The sequence below is a fragment of the Tauraco erythrolophus genome, chromosome 2 (genome assembly GCF_009769465.1).
Source record: "Tauraco erythrolophus isolate bTauEry1 chromosome 2, bTauEry1.pri, whole genome shotgun sequence".
Taxonomy (NCBI): domain Eukaryota; kingdom Metazoa; phylum Chordata; class Aves; order Musophagiformes; family Musophagidae; genus Tauraco; species Tauraco erythrolophus.
In genome coordinates, this window is record NC_141466.1 from 107,020,066 (window position 1) to 107,038,757 (window position 18,692).

General features: G+C 40.0%; 1 protein-coding gene across 1 annotated transcript in view; it reads right to left on the reverse strand.

Annotated features, from left to right (window-relative positions):
• KCNH1 (potassium voltage-gated channel subfamily H member 1) overlaps positions 1-18,692 on the reverse strand; it is a 195,221-nt gene that overhangs the window by 159,985 nt on the left and 16,544 nt on the right. The window contains exons 4-5 of the mRNA XM_086629140.1: positions 10,684-10,812; positions 1,684-1,802 (exon numbers count right to left, since the gene is read on the reverse strand). Of these exons, the coding sequence (XP_086485266.1) occupies positions 1,684-1,802; positions 10,684-10,812 (248 nt within the window). The remainder of the gene's footprint in view (positions 1-1,683; positions 1,803-10,683; positions 10,813-18,692) is intronic.

The window sequence follows — 18,692 nt, forward strand, 5'->3', positions numbered from 1 at the left end:
ACCGCATGTCTTCAAAGGAGGAAAAGCGAGCTTGTCTGTATGATTATTTGCACTCTGCTTTTCTCTAGTGTAGTTCTAGTGACTTGAGTGGAATTACAGCAGATACACAACAAGGTACCTAACATCACAGTTGGGGCTAATGTTCTTTTTAAAATAATGACTGCAATATTCAGTTGGCAATTAAAAAAACTCATTTCAGCCACATAATCTATACACTTGCCCTTTATTATTTGTAATGAATCAACTGGCTGTGCCAGTTAGAATACTTGCAAAGGCTTGATGAACACAACAGCTTGCAAGAAGTTTCAGTAATGGGTAGTCACTTAGGTCCAGACTAAGGTTCACCAATCCAAACAAAATAACCTCAGACCTTTTGCCTTACATTCTACTGCCTACATTTTAGCATGGACTAAAATTCAAAGGTAGATATCTAAAGAGAATGAAGGATTATTTGATGTTAAGTCTTGAGCAGGATTATGAGGTAGACTATTCCAAATTCCAGGACACTAAAGCAACCTCAAGGTGGATATGTGATAATCACACGGTATTCCTACAGTATAATGTCCACGTGAATGTCTGCCCCTCCCCTGTGCTAGTATGATCTATGTTTTTCTCTACTTCCAACAGAAATCAGTTTTCCATTCTTGAGTGCATCTGTATTACATACTGAATAGGTAAGCTCCTGTCCACAGGAATTCCATTGTCACATGTGATAACAGTACACGTCTAGGCAGGAATTGTTTATTTTGCATAGAAACTAAGACATATACAGGGCAAAATTAACAGAGTACTGACTCTATGGAGACCCCGTGGAGCTCACCAATGTCTTACATCTCCAGCTACAAAGGAAGATTGAGAATTATTGACAAGAGTCACAGTTGCTGCCATGGCATTTGCAGCAATAGGTGATAGAGGAGTGCCATGTTATATTGGCCGTGCTGTCATTAACACCATATCAAGACTTCCCCTAAGCTACACCAGGAAGACCCTGCTACTGCCCCAGGAGACAGCTATGGGGGACCTGGGACAGTCTCTCCCTCTCATGGTGAAAGCCCTAAAATTGTAAGTGCTTCAAGCAGCCTTCTCTGCCTGGAGCTTTTCTCAAAACTTGAATCACAAGGTTTCATTTTCCTAATCTGTCTGCAGTGTTGCTTGCAGCATCTTACAGCTGTTCTGTCTGTAAAACCAGTAACTCAAACATATGTTTTAAACAGTTGGTAAAGCAGGGTTGGGATCCCACTGAAAAATAACTAGACATAAACAAATGCAGAGAACAACCATGACAAGGATTCTCCAGATATTCATTCTGTACTAGCCTGAGTTTTTCTCACCTCAATTTTACGTAAGGGAATAGTCCAAGATCCTACTAACATTGAGATCCTCAGAACAGAAACTAAGCAAGAAAGTATTACTTTAATAATACTGCCATTATAAGACTTTGCTGAGATATGGAACACAACACTGCGATTAGGCTATATTAAGTCTTTTGGACACCTATTTCCATTCCACTGTCACAGAACATATTTCACAGCACGTGTGCCATGTTCTGAGCTTCCATGCCTGCCATCAGGCTTCAGATTCCCAGGGCAAGGGGGACAGACAGTTCTTGGCTCACGCAGAGATAACATACCCACAAAGGCTAGAAACATTTCTTTACGGTTTCTCAGGGAAACAAAACGTTACCTCAGCAAGGCGTGAATGCTTGTGAACATTCTCTCCTTTCTGCACACTCGGAGCAAGCTGCTGCAGCACACCTCGGCTGCTTGTGAGGGCACGGGTCAAACGAGCAAACTTTCCCCAACCTTGAGAAAACATGCAAGATTAAACACATTATCAAAAAAAGCTGCAAGTGTACCACATAAAGCCTTGCATAACTAACAAAAAAAATTTAAAAAGTTAAAATAGAGCAATCTGCTTTAATACTGACCGCAAGGGAGTACAGTTAACCAAGTACCAGATAAAAGCAAGTTACAAAATAGGTGCCAGGGTGGTAAAGTAATAAAATCCATGCCGACGGTGACTTTGTATTCAATGGCTCTACAAGAGTGCCGTTACAGGAACTGGCTCTTTTGTAAAGATAAATGTCCACTTTACAATAATCTTCTACTAAATTGAATGGCCAGATTTGGATCTTGCAGCACTGCAGAAGACACTCCAGACTAATCAAGATGTAAGAGAAGAATCACGTGCATTGAAAATTACAGTTGCCTGTTACAGGATTGAATCTGGCCTCAGACGTATGAAGCATAGCTCTGGCATAAGCAGAGAAATATATATACGATAATAAAAAGCAAAGCAGACAAAGGAAAGCAAAATCATTAATTTTACCCTCTCTAAACAAAAGGGGGAAATATACAAACAGATTTTCTTGAACTCTAATAAAACATTTAGCAGCTTCTGGCAGAGAAGTTACAAGCTGAATTTTAATTCAGGCTACTTTTTACAGTAATTTCAAACACCCCTCAAAATAGAAGGCCTTGAATGACAGTCACAAGGGCTAGCTACAACTATAGCCATAATGAGCAGTACTTTGCCATAACAGAAGGTCAGGCACAGTATACATCTAGATATTTTTGGTACACTGAAAGGAAAGTATCACTGCATTCAGTGTCAATCTTGAAAAATGCTAGCAGCACCACCTGGGAACTGTTGAGCAGTTTCACCTCCTACTCCAACTGAGGATGCTCAGCACTTTGCAAATTCAGTTCTTAATGAGAACTTGGTTCTGGAGAAAGTTCGCTCCACATTCCAGTTTCATCACCAAAAGAAATGGTACTATTAGCAGAGACTGTTTTTAAAGACCAATCTGGAGTTTAACCTGCAAGTGATCCGTGACAAGTACAGGAACATCGGTGGTTAAAATATTGCCCAGTACTTTGAACATAACCTTGCCTGACATCTCACTTTGATGGCGTTTGCAGGAACATGTTTGGTAATTTGAGAGCTGAGCACAAAAAATAAAAAAAAAAAAATTGCCTGGATCCACTATTGAACAAGATTTTCCAGGGCAGATCTGAAAAGAGAGTTTAGCATTTTCTCTTTTAAGAATATGCAAAACAATGCATTTATCAAAGGGGAGAACCAAATTTATCAGACCTCTCCAATATTAAGAATAAAATGAAAGATTTTCTTATCTCTTAAAGCACATTTTGAAGTAAGTCTGTCACCAGTAATTTAATAGCCAAGTTCAGTAGAATTAGACAACACTTTTAGGCAGCATTCAGCAACAAGTAGATTGAATTATTTCCATCCAGGAAGCCAGATCTTTCCTGATAAACCCATGTAAGATTAACTACTATACTAAAGGAGTATTTCTCAGGGAAATAAATCAATACGACAGAACCTCAAGTGAGGTCAGTTTGTATCTGTTATAAACCTGCCCCAAAGCACTTTGTTTCTCGCAATACATTTCCATGAAAGGAGCTGGGCTTTGGTGGGTTATTTTTTTGTTTTGTTTTGTTTTGTTTTTTTTAAGATGCATTTATAAAGAGTATTTTTTCTCTACTATACGTGGACAAACCCAGCTACAATTGATAGGCTAAAGCTTGAAGGCCTTACTACCTTCTAACTAGAGCCAGTAGATTATAAAAGAATAAATCAGGTGGGAGAAACTCTTCATAACGGCTAATCTTCAGCAGATATAAATCAGACTAGCCTTTGTAAAGCCCACACAGCTACAGCAATTTATACCAACCTAACACCTACATAATAGCAAGGGGATTGGAACTCAATGATCATTAAGGCCCCTTCCAACCCAAACCATTCTCTGATTCTATGATTTTGCGGAAACGATATGCCAGCACTGCTATGTTTTCTTCCTGTTTTACTGGACCATGAGAGAAGACTATCAGCATCAGCATACTCTCAACGACGTAAGTCCGGACTGAGGAGGCCCGAGAGTTTCGGCGGGTTTTTCCCAGGAGGATGCGGACACGAGCCCCGTTTCCCAGCGCCGGGAGGCGGGAGCGGCGGCCCCTGGTGCTGGCCATGGTGCTGAAACCGCGGCGGCCGCAGCCCGGCGGGGCGGGCTCGCGAACGGCAGCGCCGGCGAAGCGGAGCTCGAGCTTCACATGGATACTCGAAATGTGCCTCCCTTGCCAGACACGCGATGTTTTTAATGCCAGCTCTTGTACTAACTCAAAACAGGTAGGAACATTTTCCTGGAAGGTTCAATATTTGGTTCAAAACCTGAGGGCAAACTTTGAGTGCGTATTTTCTTCCTGCCGTCGAGTTTTCCAAGAATTGGCTTATTCAGACACAGAGAGGGGAGGAAAAGGAAACACCTCGCCTGAGCTTTCTTACACGGAAGCACTGCCAGACATCTCTGTGGCATGGTTTGTGGCTACGAAGCTGAGCACCTTCGGGTACATCCCCCTCTTCCCAAGAGTCACCTCCTTTTGAAAGGTACAGCTTAACCCATTCCTCTGCCTTCAGCATCCCCTATAAGCACCTCCCCTGCCCTACATGTTGTAAATCTCATTTCTGGGTGAATATATGGTACACAAATTAATGGTTTCCATGAACATGAGATCTCTGACCACATTCTCCAAACTCTGATCTAAAAATAATCTAACTCTATAGGCAAAAGACTGTGTGTCATGAGGCAGGTCTTTTTAGCTTGGCTTTTTTGACCAGTGCTGATCTGAAGATGACAGGCTGGGTCTATACCCTAACTCTCTCCATACATGGGAAACAACACATGGGAGCTCAGCTTGGAGGTACACATGCCATTGTGTGATGAAATGCCTAAAATCAGGCACTGAATCACTGTGCAAACATCCCAGGTGTATGAATCTCATCTTTAGGACAGAACATGCTCCTCCTTGTATTGCCTTTTTTTTTTTTTTGTGAAAGGAAGATGAAAATGTGGGAACTTTGAAGTATAATTATAGTGGACCTGCAGATTGTAGCATAGGAAAAAGAAAATGAAATCGAGAGAGAATGCCAGTACTAATCTTATTCAATAACTTCTTCAATAGTTCTTGAAGAGACAGCAGTACCTCTTGAATTTATTGCAATTTTTTCTCCAGAAGCCTAAGGATAGACACAGCCTATAGCAAGTCAGATATTTATCCAGTGAAGACAGGTCAAATAATGGACTTAAGCCACAGGAGAGAACATAAACATTAAATTCTAAGGGACGTGGAGCTGATTACGGGAAGAAGATAGAGCTTTCCAACACAGCAAACTAGCCTTCAGACTGGTGTAAGAATATATTGATGTTAGTTCTGCTAGTACAGAGAGACCAGATTATATGGATTAAGAATTCTCTTTCAACACAAGCAGTTGGTATATCCCTACATCCATTCTTTTCCTCTAGAAACAGAGATAATTAAATTAAATAGAAATCTAATGACCCTAGGTGATTGTCACATAGGCGTATATATTCCTCAGACAAGTGCTTACATAGCAGAGAAGACACCTTGGAATTCAGGAACGAAACATAAAGCTGGATGCCAGCCCCACGGTTGTGCTTGCCTGTGCCTCTGTCTTTGACTCAAACACATTTTTATCATTGTTTGGTCTCCTTTTTCAGTTCTGCAGAAAAACATCATGCAGGGACAAAGCAATGAGATGGCTCTAAAATATCTCCAGTTTCGAAAGAATAAAGAGTCTTCAAGATTAACAGCAGTGATTTCAGCTGTCCTGCATTCCATGATGCTCTTTCAGTTTTCCACCATTCCATTGCAAAAAGCTGAGTAGAATCATAGAATGGTTTGGGTTAGAAGGGACCTCAAAGATCATCTAGTTCCAGCCCCCCTGCCATGGGCAGGGACACCCTCCACTACACCTGGTTGCTCAACACCTCATCCAACCTGGCCTTGAACACTTCCAGGGATGGGGCATTCACAACTTCTCTGGACAACCTGTTCCAGTGCCTCACCACCCTCAGAGGGAAAAATTTCTTCCTTAGATCTAATCTAAATCTACCCTCTTCCAGCTTAAAGCCACTAAACTGCTTCTGAAAACACCCAAGAGACAAGATGCCTACAACAGGGACAAAAGCTGTCCCCTAAGCTTTATTCCATGGGGAAACACAGCATTGAAATACACCTTTGTGATGTGATATTTAACTCATCAAGACTTCCCTTCTTTAAGGGATGATGCTTCATTCAACAATGCTTTTAAATTGAAGGATACAATTTTCTGTATTTTGAGGTGAGCACGATCTGTTGATACTCAATTCACAACAACATCTATTATTTGTTTGTAGATAGTTATTTGTTTCCTACCACTCTCCTCAATTTGATCATGATGACTCTTAAATTTAAACATTAGGAACTGCGGCAGTTATCAAGCTGCTGATCCACGACTTGCACAATCCCTAGAATTAGAGCAAGGAGCCATTGCCTGCTAGAGAATAAGCTCGTTTGGTCACGGGTCTGTTGTTCACACAGAACTGTGTAAATGCGAGTAAATCAGGATTCTGAAGCAGAACTTGCCTCCACTCAAACTACCTTTGTTTTCTTGTGTATCAAAGATCCCTGCTTACATCCATCAAGCCTGTCTGCAGCCTTAATGCTCCTTCCCTTTGAAACTTCATGACTAAAACTGTCTTATTTTTCCATCTGGACTGGGAAAGCATACCAAAGGTTTTTAATATACTCACCACTTCCCTTTCATTTGTTTCCTTCTTTAAGAAAACATTTCATCAAGATGAAAGTAGAGTATAACTTAATCAAAATATTTCAAACACTGGCTCTGCTCATATAAATACATCTTGAAAAACAGAACAAAAAAAATCAGACAGTAATAGGAAAAAAAAAAGAAACAAAAAGGAAAAAAAGGAAACACTTGAAATTCTCCTTGAATTAAGATGAAGGAGGTAATCAAAATATTATTTTTTGTGTAGCCCTGCTTGTGATGCAAAGGAGAGCATAGCTGCAAAAAGAAATAAAGCTTCTTCTGCAGAAAAGATGATAACTACAAAGGTTACAAAAGGTGACTACTGATGATAGCTACAAAAGGTGATAGCTACAAACACCGGAGGTTACAATAGCTAGGAGGCTAACAACCATTCTCCTATATGATCCGGCGATGTTGAATTCGATCACCTTTTTGTAAAAAAAAAAAACAACACCACAACAAACTATCAAAAGCAAAAACTAGGATCCAAAGCATAATTTCAAAACTTTTATAAAGCAACACAGATGCATCTGAATACGTTCACATTGTACCCATACATGCAAAACCTGTTCAGGCAAACATCTTACTAGCTACTCAGAGTGCAGGCACAGATTCTATTTATCTGCACAAATTATTGCTTTCATAAAGTGATGCATTCTACTTTATACACTATTCTCAAACATCTCATACTTGGTGTGTTAGATCTCAAACCAAAAAGACATATAGACAAAATGCATGAATTCCAAATATAGCATGTACTCTAAAATTCAGCTAAGAAGGTGACCTATGACTTCACAAGCCAAATTTAGCTATGCTATGGCTTGATTTTGCCTACTTCTATTCAAGTAAACCTATTTTTCTTGATTTTTTTAAAGAACTAAGCATACAGGGAAGAGTGGAAAGAGGCTGTTTAAAACTATTATATCATCAACATCAGCGACACTATTTTTAAGTTGTTTTATTTAGAATGCACTATTTTAGAAGCTGCTGCATTTAAAAGCAAGTTTACTTAACTTCTATGGCAGTCATAAAATAAACATATGAATTACCTGAATCAATTAACAAAGACTACAATTACAAGTTTACTTTTTACATGACTTTAGAAATATTTTTTTGTTTCATCTATTCCAACGTCTGATATTATTAATAAAAAAATATTGAGAATGAAAAGTGGCATTGGAACCTTGTATCTCTCTGAGTCACCTTCGGATAAAAGATGCCTGTTCATTTTTGTGTACAAGTCAAACACCTGTCATTAGAGCTCAACACTTTTCATTCAAGGAGTCACTACATCATTTGCAGCTGAACAATCATGCTTGAAATTGCCAGCAGGTGATAGAAAACTAAGATATACCACAGCTAAGCAGATTTAGTCTGACAGATTAGGTGCTTTTTACGTTGACCATCTTCTTGTACTATGTATTTGAACTATATATTGTACTATATTATTCTCTACATGGACATACAGGCATTGATTTTGAAAAACTCAAAGTAGTTTATGCTATGCCACTCTGCAACTATGCAAATAGCACAAATGTTAATCAAATACCTGCATGTGCAGGCAGCCTATTACATATGAAGTGGCCATATGCACAGGAAACTGATTTCAGATATAACACCATAAAAGAAAAGTAGTTGATAAAAGCTGACTGAAGGTGAAGGAAGGAAAAATAATTGATTTAGCAATCAGTTTTCAGCTGTTTCAATTAAACAATAAATCTCTAAGTTCATCATTTTAGATTTTCAGATTGGGAATTCATTTGGTTTTAAAATATAAGAAACATTCCTATGAAAATTGCTATCCTTCAAAAGCATGCTACAAAATTCCTATATAATGTTGTACATGGTGCAAAAAATGTGCTCTCTTCAAAGCTCAAGTCTGTAAAAGCAATGATTCTTAGAAGAAGCTAATACAATTTTACCTTTTTTAGATCTTCCAAATTTTTTTTTCCCTTCAGGAATCCTAGAGCCCACTGCAGACAATTGTCTGACACTCCGTATCTGCCTTTCCCCCTCCCCTCATAGCATACAATTGCACAATGAGATCTAATATTAAAGACATGGTCATGCATGTAAAATTCTTCAATTGTTTGACAGATCAGCTGTTCTTTTCCAAGAAATTGCTCATTTAGCCATCAAGTGACTCATACAGTATCACCTCCTGAGATGCATGCAACAAAAATTCCAAAGCTAGCCTATGCTAAGTAACTGACAGAGGAAAAGGCCTAGGGGATAAATTAAGGATTAGAACAGAATGTGCACTTTAATTTATATCATGTTTGATTCGTGTATAAGGCAACAGAGAACTCTTTACCAGCATGAGACTGGTGCAACTTCCTTAACTTTAGGAGATTCAGAACCAGTATTTGGAAGACTCATTTAGTGCGCGAACTCTTCTGTACATAAAGTCATGGCACTCAGGGAAGGGGTACAGAACTGTGAATCAGTGGCCTCTAAATAATAAGTCCAGTTGTTCTGCTCCATCTGCAGCTTCTGGTAGTCACTTAGCCAGCTTCCATGGGCCAGATAAGAAATTTTGCTTATCATCTTAACTCCTCTACAAGTTGGTGCACTTATGTAGTTCTTATTTATATTGCTCTGGATATGAACTGCTAAGAATTACCATGATCGCTGTAAGAATAGCACAATTTCCAGATCCAAAGGAGATTTTTAAAAAAATATTTGCACTCCCTTCCTTCAACATACTTCTTTTGCAAACAAAAAAAGTTAGAGTTTCCTTCTGTTGAAAGTGAAGGACAAACTTTTTTCACAAGAGTGTATATCACTACCACATTAAGGATCTTCTGTGAAAGCAAAGAGAAGAGGCACAGCTACCACCTCTGACTGAAAATACTACTTATCAATGGACTAAATGAGGCAAGGGCCTTAACTCCCAGCAAATAAACGAGAGCCAGCTTTACTGTATCATGCTGATTTATCATTGCTGTCAGTCCTCATCAGGAAACAGTGAAGACCACTAGACAGGAAAAAAAAATACTGTAGACCCAACCCTTCCGACAAGATACATTTTTTAGTTTTATTAAAGCAATGAAGAAGCAAACAAATGGCATTAAAAAGAGAAAAAAATCACCACATAGCTTGGAAGAGGGACTGTTTGTCAAGGTTGTACTTCCTCTTTCATGGTAACAGGTGTTTCCACTTTGAGAAACTATGTTTTTAAAGAATAACATTTTAAGAATAAATGTAAATCAGTTCACTTTCACAGTAAGTTTCCTGTTTAATTTAATACTACAAATATTATTAAATACTACAAAAAATGCAAACAACAGGAGAACTTACATCTTTTTTTACCCCAGAGGACACAAGTCTGTAATTCTCCAAATGGGGAGAAAAGGTCTGTTTCTGCCAGGCTCTAGACCTGAGTGCAAGTTTATGTCGCTGTCACAGCTGAGTTTGCTTCCACGTTTCCAGGGTGTAACTCAGCAAAGAGTTAAAAGCAAAACACAGCAATGCTACTTCGCTCACCAGGACAGCTTAAGCCTGATTCAACTTAAGGTGATGGGAATCTCTTCACATATGTCAAAGGAAATTGGTCCAGAACTTTAATATAAAGAAACCCATAATAATGGTAAGTAACATCAAGCTAGGCAGAATGAAATTATTCAGATCTTTGCTAGACTCAGACAGGGTAAATTCCTCAGTTTTTTCATACAGCGTCACGCACAATTTGTACAGGGCCCAAGACCCTTCAGTTCTCTCTGACGTTAGAGAGGCTGTTTAGCAACACCGTGACTCCTTGAAGGCTATGCTGGAGTGTGGGTTAATAACGAATTTTAAAAGAAGAGCAGCACCTATTTGTTAAGTAAACTCTGCTTCCTGAAGCCCTTGGGGGTTTCATTAGTAATGATCCTTCCCAGTGCAGGCCAGAGACAATTCACTTAAGAAACCGGCAACAGATGTAGTCCCCGGTGGCACAGCTACAGGCTATTTTAACATCTGATTCTTCAGGTTTAGTATTTAAAGGACTTCAGCTCTTCTAAGACCAGGGCAAACAATCAGAAGCTGTATAAACATATAATTGTGAAAAAGACAAACCTTTACATGAATCATCCTCAATGGGCTGCTTGAAAGCCGTTATGTCATTGAAAGTGCAAAGAAATAAAACCACTTTATCCTGTTCATTGCGAATTGGAGCAATTTTCACAAAGAACCATACAGGTGTTCCTGGAAATAAACACATTAAAAAGTTGGTCAACAGTAGGCAGAACAGTAAATGTGCTAGTTTAGATGTTTACACTTCAAATTCAGCCATCTGTAAATGTTACTTTAATGTTGGGGTTTTTTGCAAACAGCTATTAGGAAAAATGACAAAGCAGCTGACAAGAGTGTTAGTTAAGTTCTTTGCCCTGCCTCTGATTAGCTTTTTAATCTTCAGGAATCACTCGCTATTTCTGGGCTTCATCTACAAAGTGAATACTTGAACTTACAAAGTGCTTTGTGATCTCCTGAAAGAAGAGTTCCATATATGTGCAAAGGGTGCACACAACACAGTCTTTCTGGTTCTGTGCAGGACTTGAGAACAGGCCAGCTGTGCCTAGACCATGACCGTAATACAGAGCCTCAACTCAAGAGCATGACCAGGTTGGTTGACCTTACACTTCTCGGCAAACAGGAGGCATCATCCCCCAACAAGACATCAGCCTATGCCTAGCTTCAAAAGCCAGGCTCTGGGAGCTCTGGTCTAGTCTGCAAATCCTCCCATGCAAGGGAAATCCTTTGCAAGCTGCCTCTCAGCTTGTCTTGTCCTGAACTTGCTCACAATCACTCCAGCGTGAAGAAAGACTCCACCGAACCTGAGGAAGAATAAGCCACCAGGACCAGGACATGGGCTGTGGATAGGAGTAAGCGGTACTGCATAGAATTGTACTTTTCTAATTAGTGCAGTAAATAAACTATTAATGAAAATTGATTGAGAGATTAGGGCATGCACATCACACAAAAAGATGATCCCAGATAATGACCCTTCAGATTTCCCTGACATCTATCCATACAGATCTCCTTGAAGACAGAAACCATCAGTCAGCCCTGCCTTTCTATATTTCTGGCAGTTCTACTGAGGCTGCTGAAAAGACTCTAGTGATGGCAGTGAAGTTCCGTGTAACAAGACAGTGCCTACCAATCTGGTTTCACAGAAGTCACCACACCAATGTTAGTGACATCTGAGTATAAGCTGATGGGAGAGCTCAGAACAAAGCTGTTGGCTCCTGTATGTCATAACTCGGCCTCCTTTGAAGGCATCATTTTTTAGTCTGCAGTCTTAACTTTGGTTGTAAAAAGATGCCTCCTTCTCCGGCTGTGAGGTACATGGCAATCAGAACACCCCAGGATCACCAGGCCTGGGCCTGAAGGGAGCTTGTATATGAGTTTTTAGAGTGTCCCTACATCCTTAATGATGATGAAAAAACTCACCATTGCTTTTGTGAGCAAAAGATGTAAGAGTCAAAGACAGGATTCAGGCTTGCTTGCTGTTAGCAACGTTTATCTCGAGTGTCCCTTGAGAGCTACGTTTGGAGAGAAGAATCTACATACCAGGGGCCGATATAAGACATAAAAATCGGCAGGATTTTCACCATCTGGGAAAGCCAGAATAAACAGCAACACACGTAATTTTTGTCACTCATGCAGGAAAGCCTATTTTAGAAAGGGTGATCTTAGAAGACTATTTTTTTTTCCTTTCTTGATCACAGGACTCTCCTCTAGGCTAGAGATCAGATTCTGTTTCATCTGAACGGCTCAGTATTTTAACGTGAGAGCTACATGGTATATTTCATGCAATAGTCAGTTATAACTAGGGCCACTTGTGCTTCTGGACTGTCAAAGGGTTACAGAGAAACCTCAGGTAGTTCACAAGCTACTGTTCAGCACAGCAAGCAAAGGCAGCTTTTTTCCCAATTATGTTAATATAACAGAGGTTGTTGCTACGAGTGCCTCACCTAGCTTTTTCCCAGCCTCCGTGCTTAGCAATTTTTTCTGGCCACGGAAAGACAGGGCATCTCCAAGACCCATGGACAACTTCCATAAACGAAGTTTAATTCCTAAGGCTCCGACTGTGCCTGCATAGCACAGGCAGTTTCAAACCCTGGCTGAGATTCCATGCCATATGTACAGCCACCTCTATAAACAGCAGGGTATATGATGCATGGAGGCCTCTGCTCAAAAAGCAGAGAAATCCAGATGGAATCACTGATGGTCATTTCTGGAGCATGTCTGCATGGCAGAAAGCATTCAGAGGTCAACATGAGTATTTTTTTCAAAGAGTTAATATTCCTGAACAACCCCTTCCAATAAAGTATGAGCAAACAAAAATGCTAAATGCAAGAAAAGATTCAGCAAAGTAACTGTGCCAGTAAAATCATCACTAACTTGCTAATGAGCTTAGAAGACACTGCCACAAAGCAGTCAACAGCAATTTTCAAGACAGTAACACCCTTTACACTACCCTTTCTCAGAAGTTCCTAAAGTTGCCTATCTCCATTTCTTCTTGCCTACTTGTTTTTCCAGTCTTCACATGTGAACTATTCTGAGGCTGATCAAATCCGTATCTTGCTTTTACACAGACTCCTTGGTGACTAATTGCTTTTTATTTTACTCACTTCAATTTTTTAATCAGCCAGGACCTCCATCTGCATTCACCTGCTTTTTTGATTAGGGATTTTTTTCCCCTCCCCAAAACCACTTTGTATTTTTTTGCTACTTCAAGCTACAGTCATTCTGCTATGGACTGCTCATAATATTAACCGTCATAACACTGAGGCTGAATTACACACTCAGCTTCACCTCTGCCTCTCACAGCTATAAAAACTTATTATCCTGCTTTTGAAGATGCTGTACATATCACAGAAACAGAAAGGATGCAATTCACCCTCTTATTCTGGCTATTTGTCAGACTCATGCTGTCATCTTCTCTTTAGATTGTGGTATGATACAATACTGCAAGATTTTTCTAATACATTCCAAATGCAGTAAGAGGAAAGACTTTTCCTGATAACCTGTAGAAAGCTGCTGCAGGGAAAGGAGCTTATCAGTAGGGTTCTCACCTTCTGACCCCCTCGACTCCTACACTTGTGCTGCATTATTTATAGTAAAAAGGAAAACAAAACGCTGTTTTACATAGAACCAGGTGTAGATCTTAGTGATGTGCCCCACAGGCAATGAGAAAGAGCCAGATATCCTTGATAGCTAAAAGTAGGCAGTTTTGATGACTGTCACTATTTGCATACCCCTGTAATTTCCAGAGTGTCAGAGTACCATGAACAGGGTGTATTCCAGGGCAGGGCATAAAATCAAGGTGGCACGTGTGGTCTGAGTAAATCGTCTGCCAGTTTTAGATCTATACAGTAACACAGCAACAGCAGAAATAAGTAGATAGAAAATTCTGCCAGGCCATATAGCTGCCTCTCCAGCCCTGTTCAGTATTTTTCCCTGCAGTGTGTTCTCCATCATCTTGTCAGTTTCTTTTGTGAACAGGAGACAAGTGGATATAAAAATACAATCATGAGGTGAGTGCTCACAGTGCTGGGTTACATGGGCTTTCCACAGTGCTCTGCAACCAGGAGCTCATTCATAGCAGAACTGGGATCTGAGCTGTGGGAACACACCAAAAGGCTCAGCCAAGATGCGGCTGTGCTCAGCTTTTTCGCTGCATACTGGTTTAAATATCAGAAGGATTTTACTTTTTAAACATTAAACAGTTTATTTAACTATTAAACAGGAAAGCTTAAAGTATAAACCACCTATAAATCAGGTCGGAAACTAGAATTTCAACCTCCTACAGGCAGCTGTCATATTCTTGGTGTCAAAGCGGATGTCCAAAGCTCAGCCAGACAATCACTGCTGGCAAGGGGTACAAACAAGGGCATTTTAATGAAAAGCGTGATTTTCAGGTTCAGCCTATGGATTATTCAGGTAGTGAGAGAAACTGCAGTGTGTTTCAGAGCTCTCACAGAAAAATAAGAGTAACTTCCCCATATGCCCCCAGTTTGCACTGACATACAGTCACGCAGAGACTGTTTACCAGTGTTTCCAACAATACATCTACTTTCATTTACTTTTTGTGTTCAGTCCTGGCAAACTCTCTCCCTGGCAAAGTTCAATGATAATGCCAATGCACAAACAAAGAAGTAAACAGTCGTGAGCCATGGTGGCTTCTGTTAGATTTGGAATCAACAGTGAAAGAATCCAGAGTTTGTCTAATGGCATAGGACCAATCCTGCTAGAAAAGGTAATGTCACTTCAAAGCTGGTGGAGAAGCAGCATGAACAACTGGGAAGAAATGAAAATCTACAATGAACTGCTGACAGTAGCCTGTAGGACCAGCCTGTCTCACGGTACTAAAGTTACATAGCTAATTCCAGAATTAATAGATGCAGCTTTTAATGGCCTTCGCAGATCTAAGCACAGGCAAGACAATTTTAAGAGCCGTGATTCAGGTGCCAAATCTTCTCCAGAATAACACGCAGTAAACATCTCTGCACCTTATAATGTCCCATCTGCAACACAAATACTATGTCTCTTCCCTCTCCTCTTTTCTAGTCCTGTGTATTTCAACAGTGGTATGTTCAGTCACACAATGTTTCTTTCCACAAAGCAAACAAAATTAGTTTACAAATACAATGAAAAAACAATGTTTTGACAATTCGGCTGATGTGTTCACTGCCCTCACTGAATGGGGCACGTTGCCTCAGAGCATCACAACCTCTGCATTACTCGATAATGTCTCAGTCAAACAGTCATCAGACAGGTATTGACCTGAAGGTAAACAGTCAAGCAGTACGGAAACAAAAAAGATAGAAGCATGTGCCTTGTCTCCAACAACTTCTACAGGCTGCCACGCCGACAGCAGGACTTCAGTTACATAAACAGCACAGCTGACTGTTCCAGTCAAACCTTTTGGAGTTTCACTTATGCCCAGGTACTCAGTATGAGACTGTTTCTTTCTATCCCACACAGACCAAATAGTTTGTTCAATATTGAACTAGCAAACCAGCTGATGAGGTGTGATCAGAAAGAGTTAGGCAAGCCACTATCCACACAGATTTTAACTAGGAGCACAGAGGAGCCTCTGACAGCTGACCATGCAAGACAAAGAGCAAAAGCCTTCCTATAGACTCTACCTTTTAGCAGAGCATGTGCACAGAAAGAGAACAAACCAACTCGGTATGTAGGAGCTCACCACTCTGTGCCAAAAATAACAGACCTTACAATACATTTCCAGCACTTTAAAAGCTGTTACCTTCATGTTTTCTGCATCTGGTGCTGCCATGTTCTGGCAGCTAACGCTTCTAAAGGTCAGATCTTTACATGCTAAGATAAGGAAAACCAGTTTCAGTCCTCAAAGATGGAACTGCTACACACAGGGGTTATCTTATGACACTGGAATAACACAGCAGGAAAAAGGTTCAACACACACCCTTGGACTGCAGCAGTGTTGATATGGTTTACCTGATTCTGAGTTCTCTGAAGAACAGAAAGTGAGTATAAGGAAGAGGAAGACATAGGGAAGTCTTGAAATGTTCTTTCCATTTACCTCAGCTAGAATATTTAGGGACTACTATTGGGAAGTCTCATTGCTCTGAGTATGTTTGAGGAGATAACAGCAGGTCTTGCTTAGCAACACATTTGAAGTTGATGAGATCAATGAGAATTATGAGTTTTATGAATCCAAAATATTTCGATTTGACCTTCCTGAAGGTAACTGAACTCATGCAGATGGATTTCACAGAAGAGCAGATGCAGGTGTGCATGCTGCTTGATAAATATGGAGCTAGATTTCAATGGGAGGCTCAGGAGGATACATGCCAGTTTACTCCAACGCCCTTATTCTTTCCTGCTTCTGGTCCTATGCAGTGATTTGGTTTAGTAATTTATGTACCAGAAGTTTCCATCTGCAGACACAAGAGGCACAGTAAACACAAATATAAATGGTTTTAAATGGATTTAACCAATACCAGTTATGAGAAAGTCTCCCTAGTGGCAGGCAATCCCACGTTTACCACCCTGAAGTAAATTTTGCTCTCTATAAATTAGGATAGGATTGTTGTTTATTTGGCTTTTAACATCTGTAGAAAGCACTGGTCTCAAATGTAAGTGTAAGTAGAATCTGCCAAATCACTATTTCGGGCTTATTTGTCATTCTTTGACATCTAAGAGCCTTCTAATACACTGAGGGTGGATGGTGAGTGTGTTAAAAATAAAATCCAACAAATGAAACAAAAAAACTCTCCATGCAAATGTTCATGGTACTAAATTTGTTACACATACAAGCACCCAGAAAATCAGGGAAATGAACCCCAGCACCAATTGAAAGTGAAGCCCAGCCTTTGGGACTCTCGCCATAATATATGTACTTAGAGAAGAGCTACTGCTTAGCTGAACCGCTTTGTAGTGTGTAAAAGAAGTACGTACAGCCAATCCTTTGGCTGCTGCCATTCCACTGACCTCACCTGTAGAAAACCTCTGAGGAAAAAAATAAATAACAAAAAAAAATACAGGTGTCTTATGGCTCTCTGCAGCACCTCTGCAGACTGTAAGCAATGGGAATGTCTTTGCTCAGACAGGGGATGCTTGAAGGCTCTTTGCAACTCTTCACACATTTCAGGTTTGAAGAGTTCAGCCCACTTCAGATATTCTTCCACTGAAGCAGATCAAGTACTGCATAGAAAAGAAGGTTAGATTTCGAACAGGCATCAACTCTTCAGAGGCAGACAGAAGCAAGAAAATTTATATTCCTACAAAAATTTACTTCAGCAGTAATGGAAGCAAGTACATCTAGAAGAAGCCTGCTTTTGCACTGCTTGTAACCCAGACCTATGCTGAAGATGGAAAACCAGGCAATGAAAGTCCAAGTTTAATTTACCCAGCCATTTTAATTTATGAGGCTGACCATAAATTGTAAAAACCTAACAAATGGCTGTCAAAGTCTCATAAGAAGCTAGACGGTTAAAGCTGCAAAGATACGACTAAGACTAGATACAAAATACTGTCTAATACATTAGGCCATATCCTTCCTTGGTGTAAGTTAGCATAACTCCACCGACTTCAGTAAGACTTAGCGATGTTTTCATTTCCCGTATAAAAATAAACAATACTTCCAGCATCACCGGACACTCACATCTAATCAAAAACAATGGAACTGAAGCTCTCACATGAAATTACTGTCAACCTGTCTATTGTCATTTTGCAGCCCAGATTAAAGAAAGCTTTCACTTTATCTCCTTCCAGGTATAATCATGAATTCCCTGAATGCAACAAGATGGCATCAGAGCAACGGCAACAAAAATCTGGTGGCTGTGCACCTGCTTGCTCCAATTGCTTCCAATTATCCTGAAGGAGCTCTGCATTTCTAGGAAGCAATTCTACCAGAGAATAACAATGATCATCACACAAGTAATCAAGGCCCTAGCCCAAGGAAACATCAAATCTCTATCACATCTTAATTTCAAGTTCTGAAAAGAGGGAGGACAGTCACTTTTGGACAGAGGGAGGGCCGGACAGAGAAAGGGGAGACCAGGGTAGAGACAGTATCCAGAAATGCAAACACAATGAAGGCAGAAAATTGTATCATTCTTCTGAATACTACAGCCTTCGCTATATCTAGAGTTGATACTGATTTGCAATGAAGCTAGTGGATATACTGTACTTATCAATATCTGGACGGGATATTCTTATAGCACAACCAAGTAAATACCAGCACTGGGCCACCACCACGGAGAGTGCCTTGTCCAAAAAAGCCTATTACTTCTAGTGGCATTATTAAATATCTCAAAGTATTGTTGCCATGTCTTGTGTAAGATCAGCACATAATTGTTACTCAGATAGAGAAAGAGAGAGATGATTGCTGCTCATAAAGATAAAAGATGAAGACTGACCTGCACTAGCAATATCATAGTTAACTTGAAAACTCCTGCTTCATTTTCCTTTTTTCCTCCCAAAAGGAAAGAGATTGTATTGTTAAAACAGCTAGAAGTACACTGAATGTGCAGGCTATGGAAAACGTACCAGTTATTCAACAACACAAAAACAGAAGAAAACTTGCTATTTAGCAT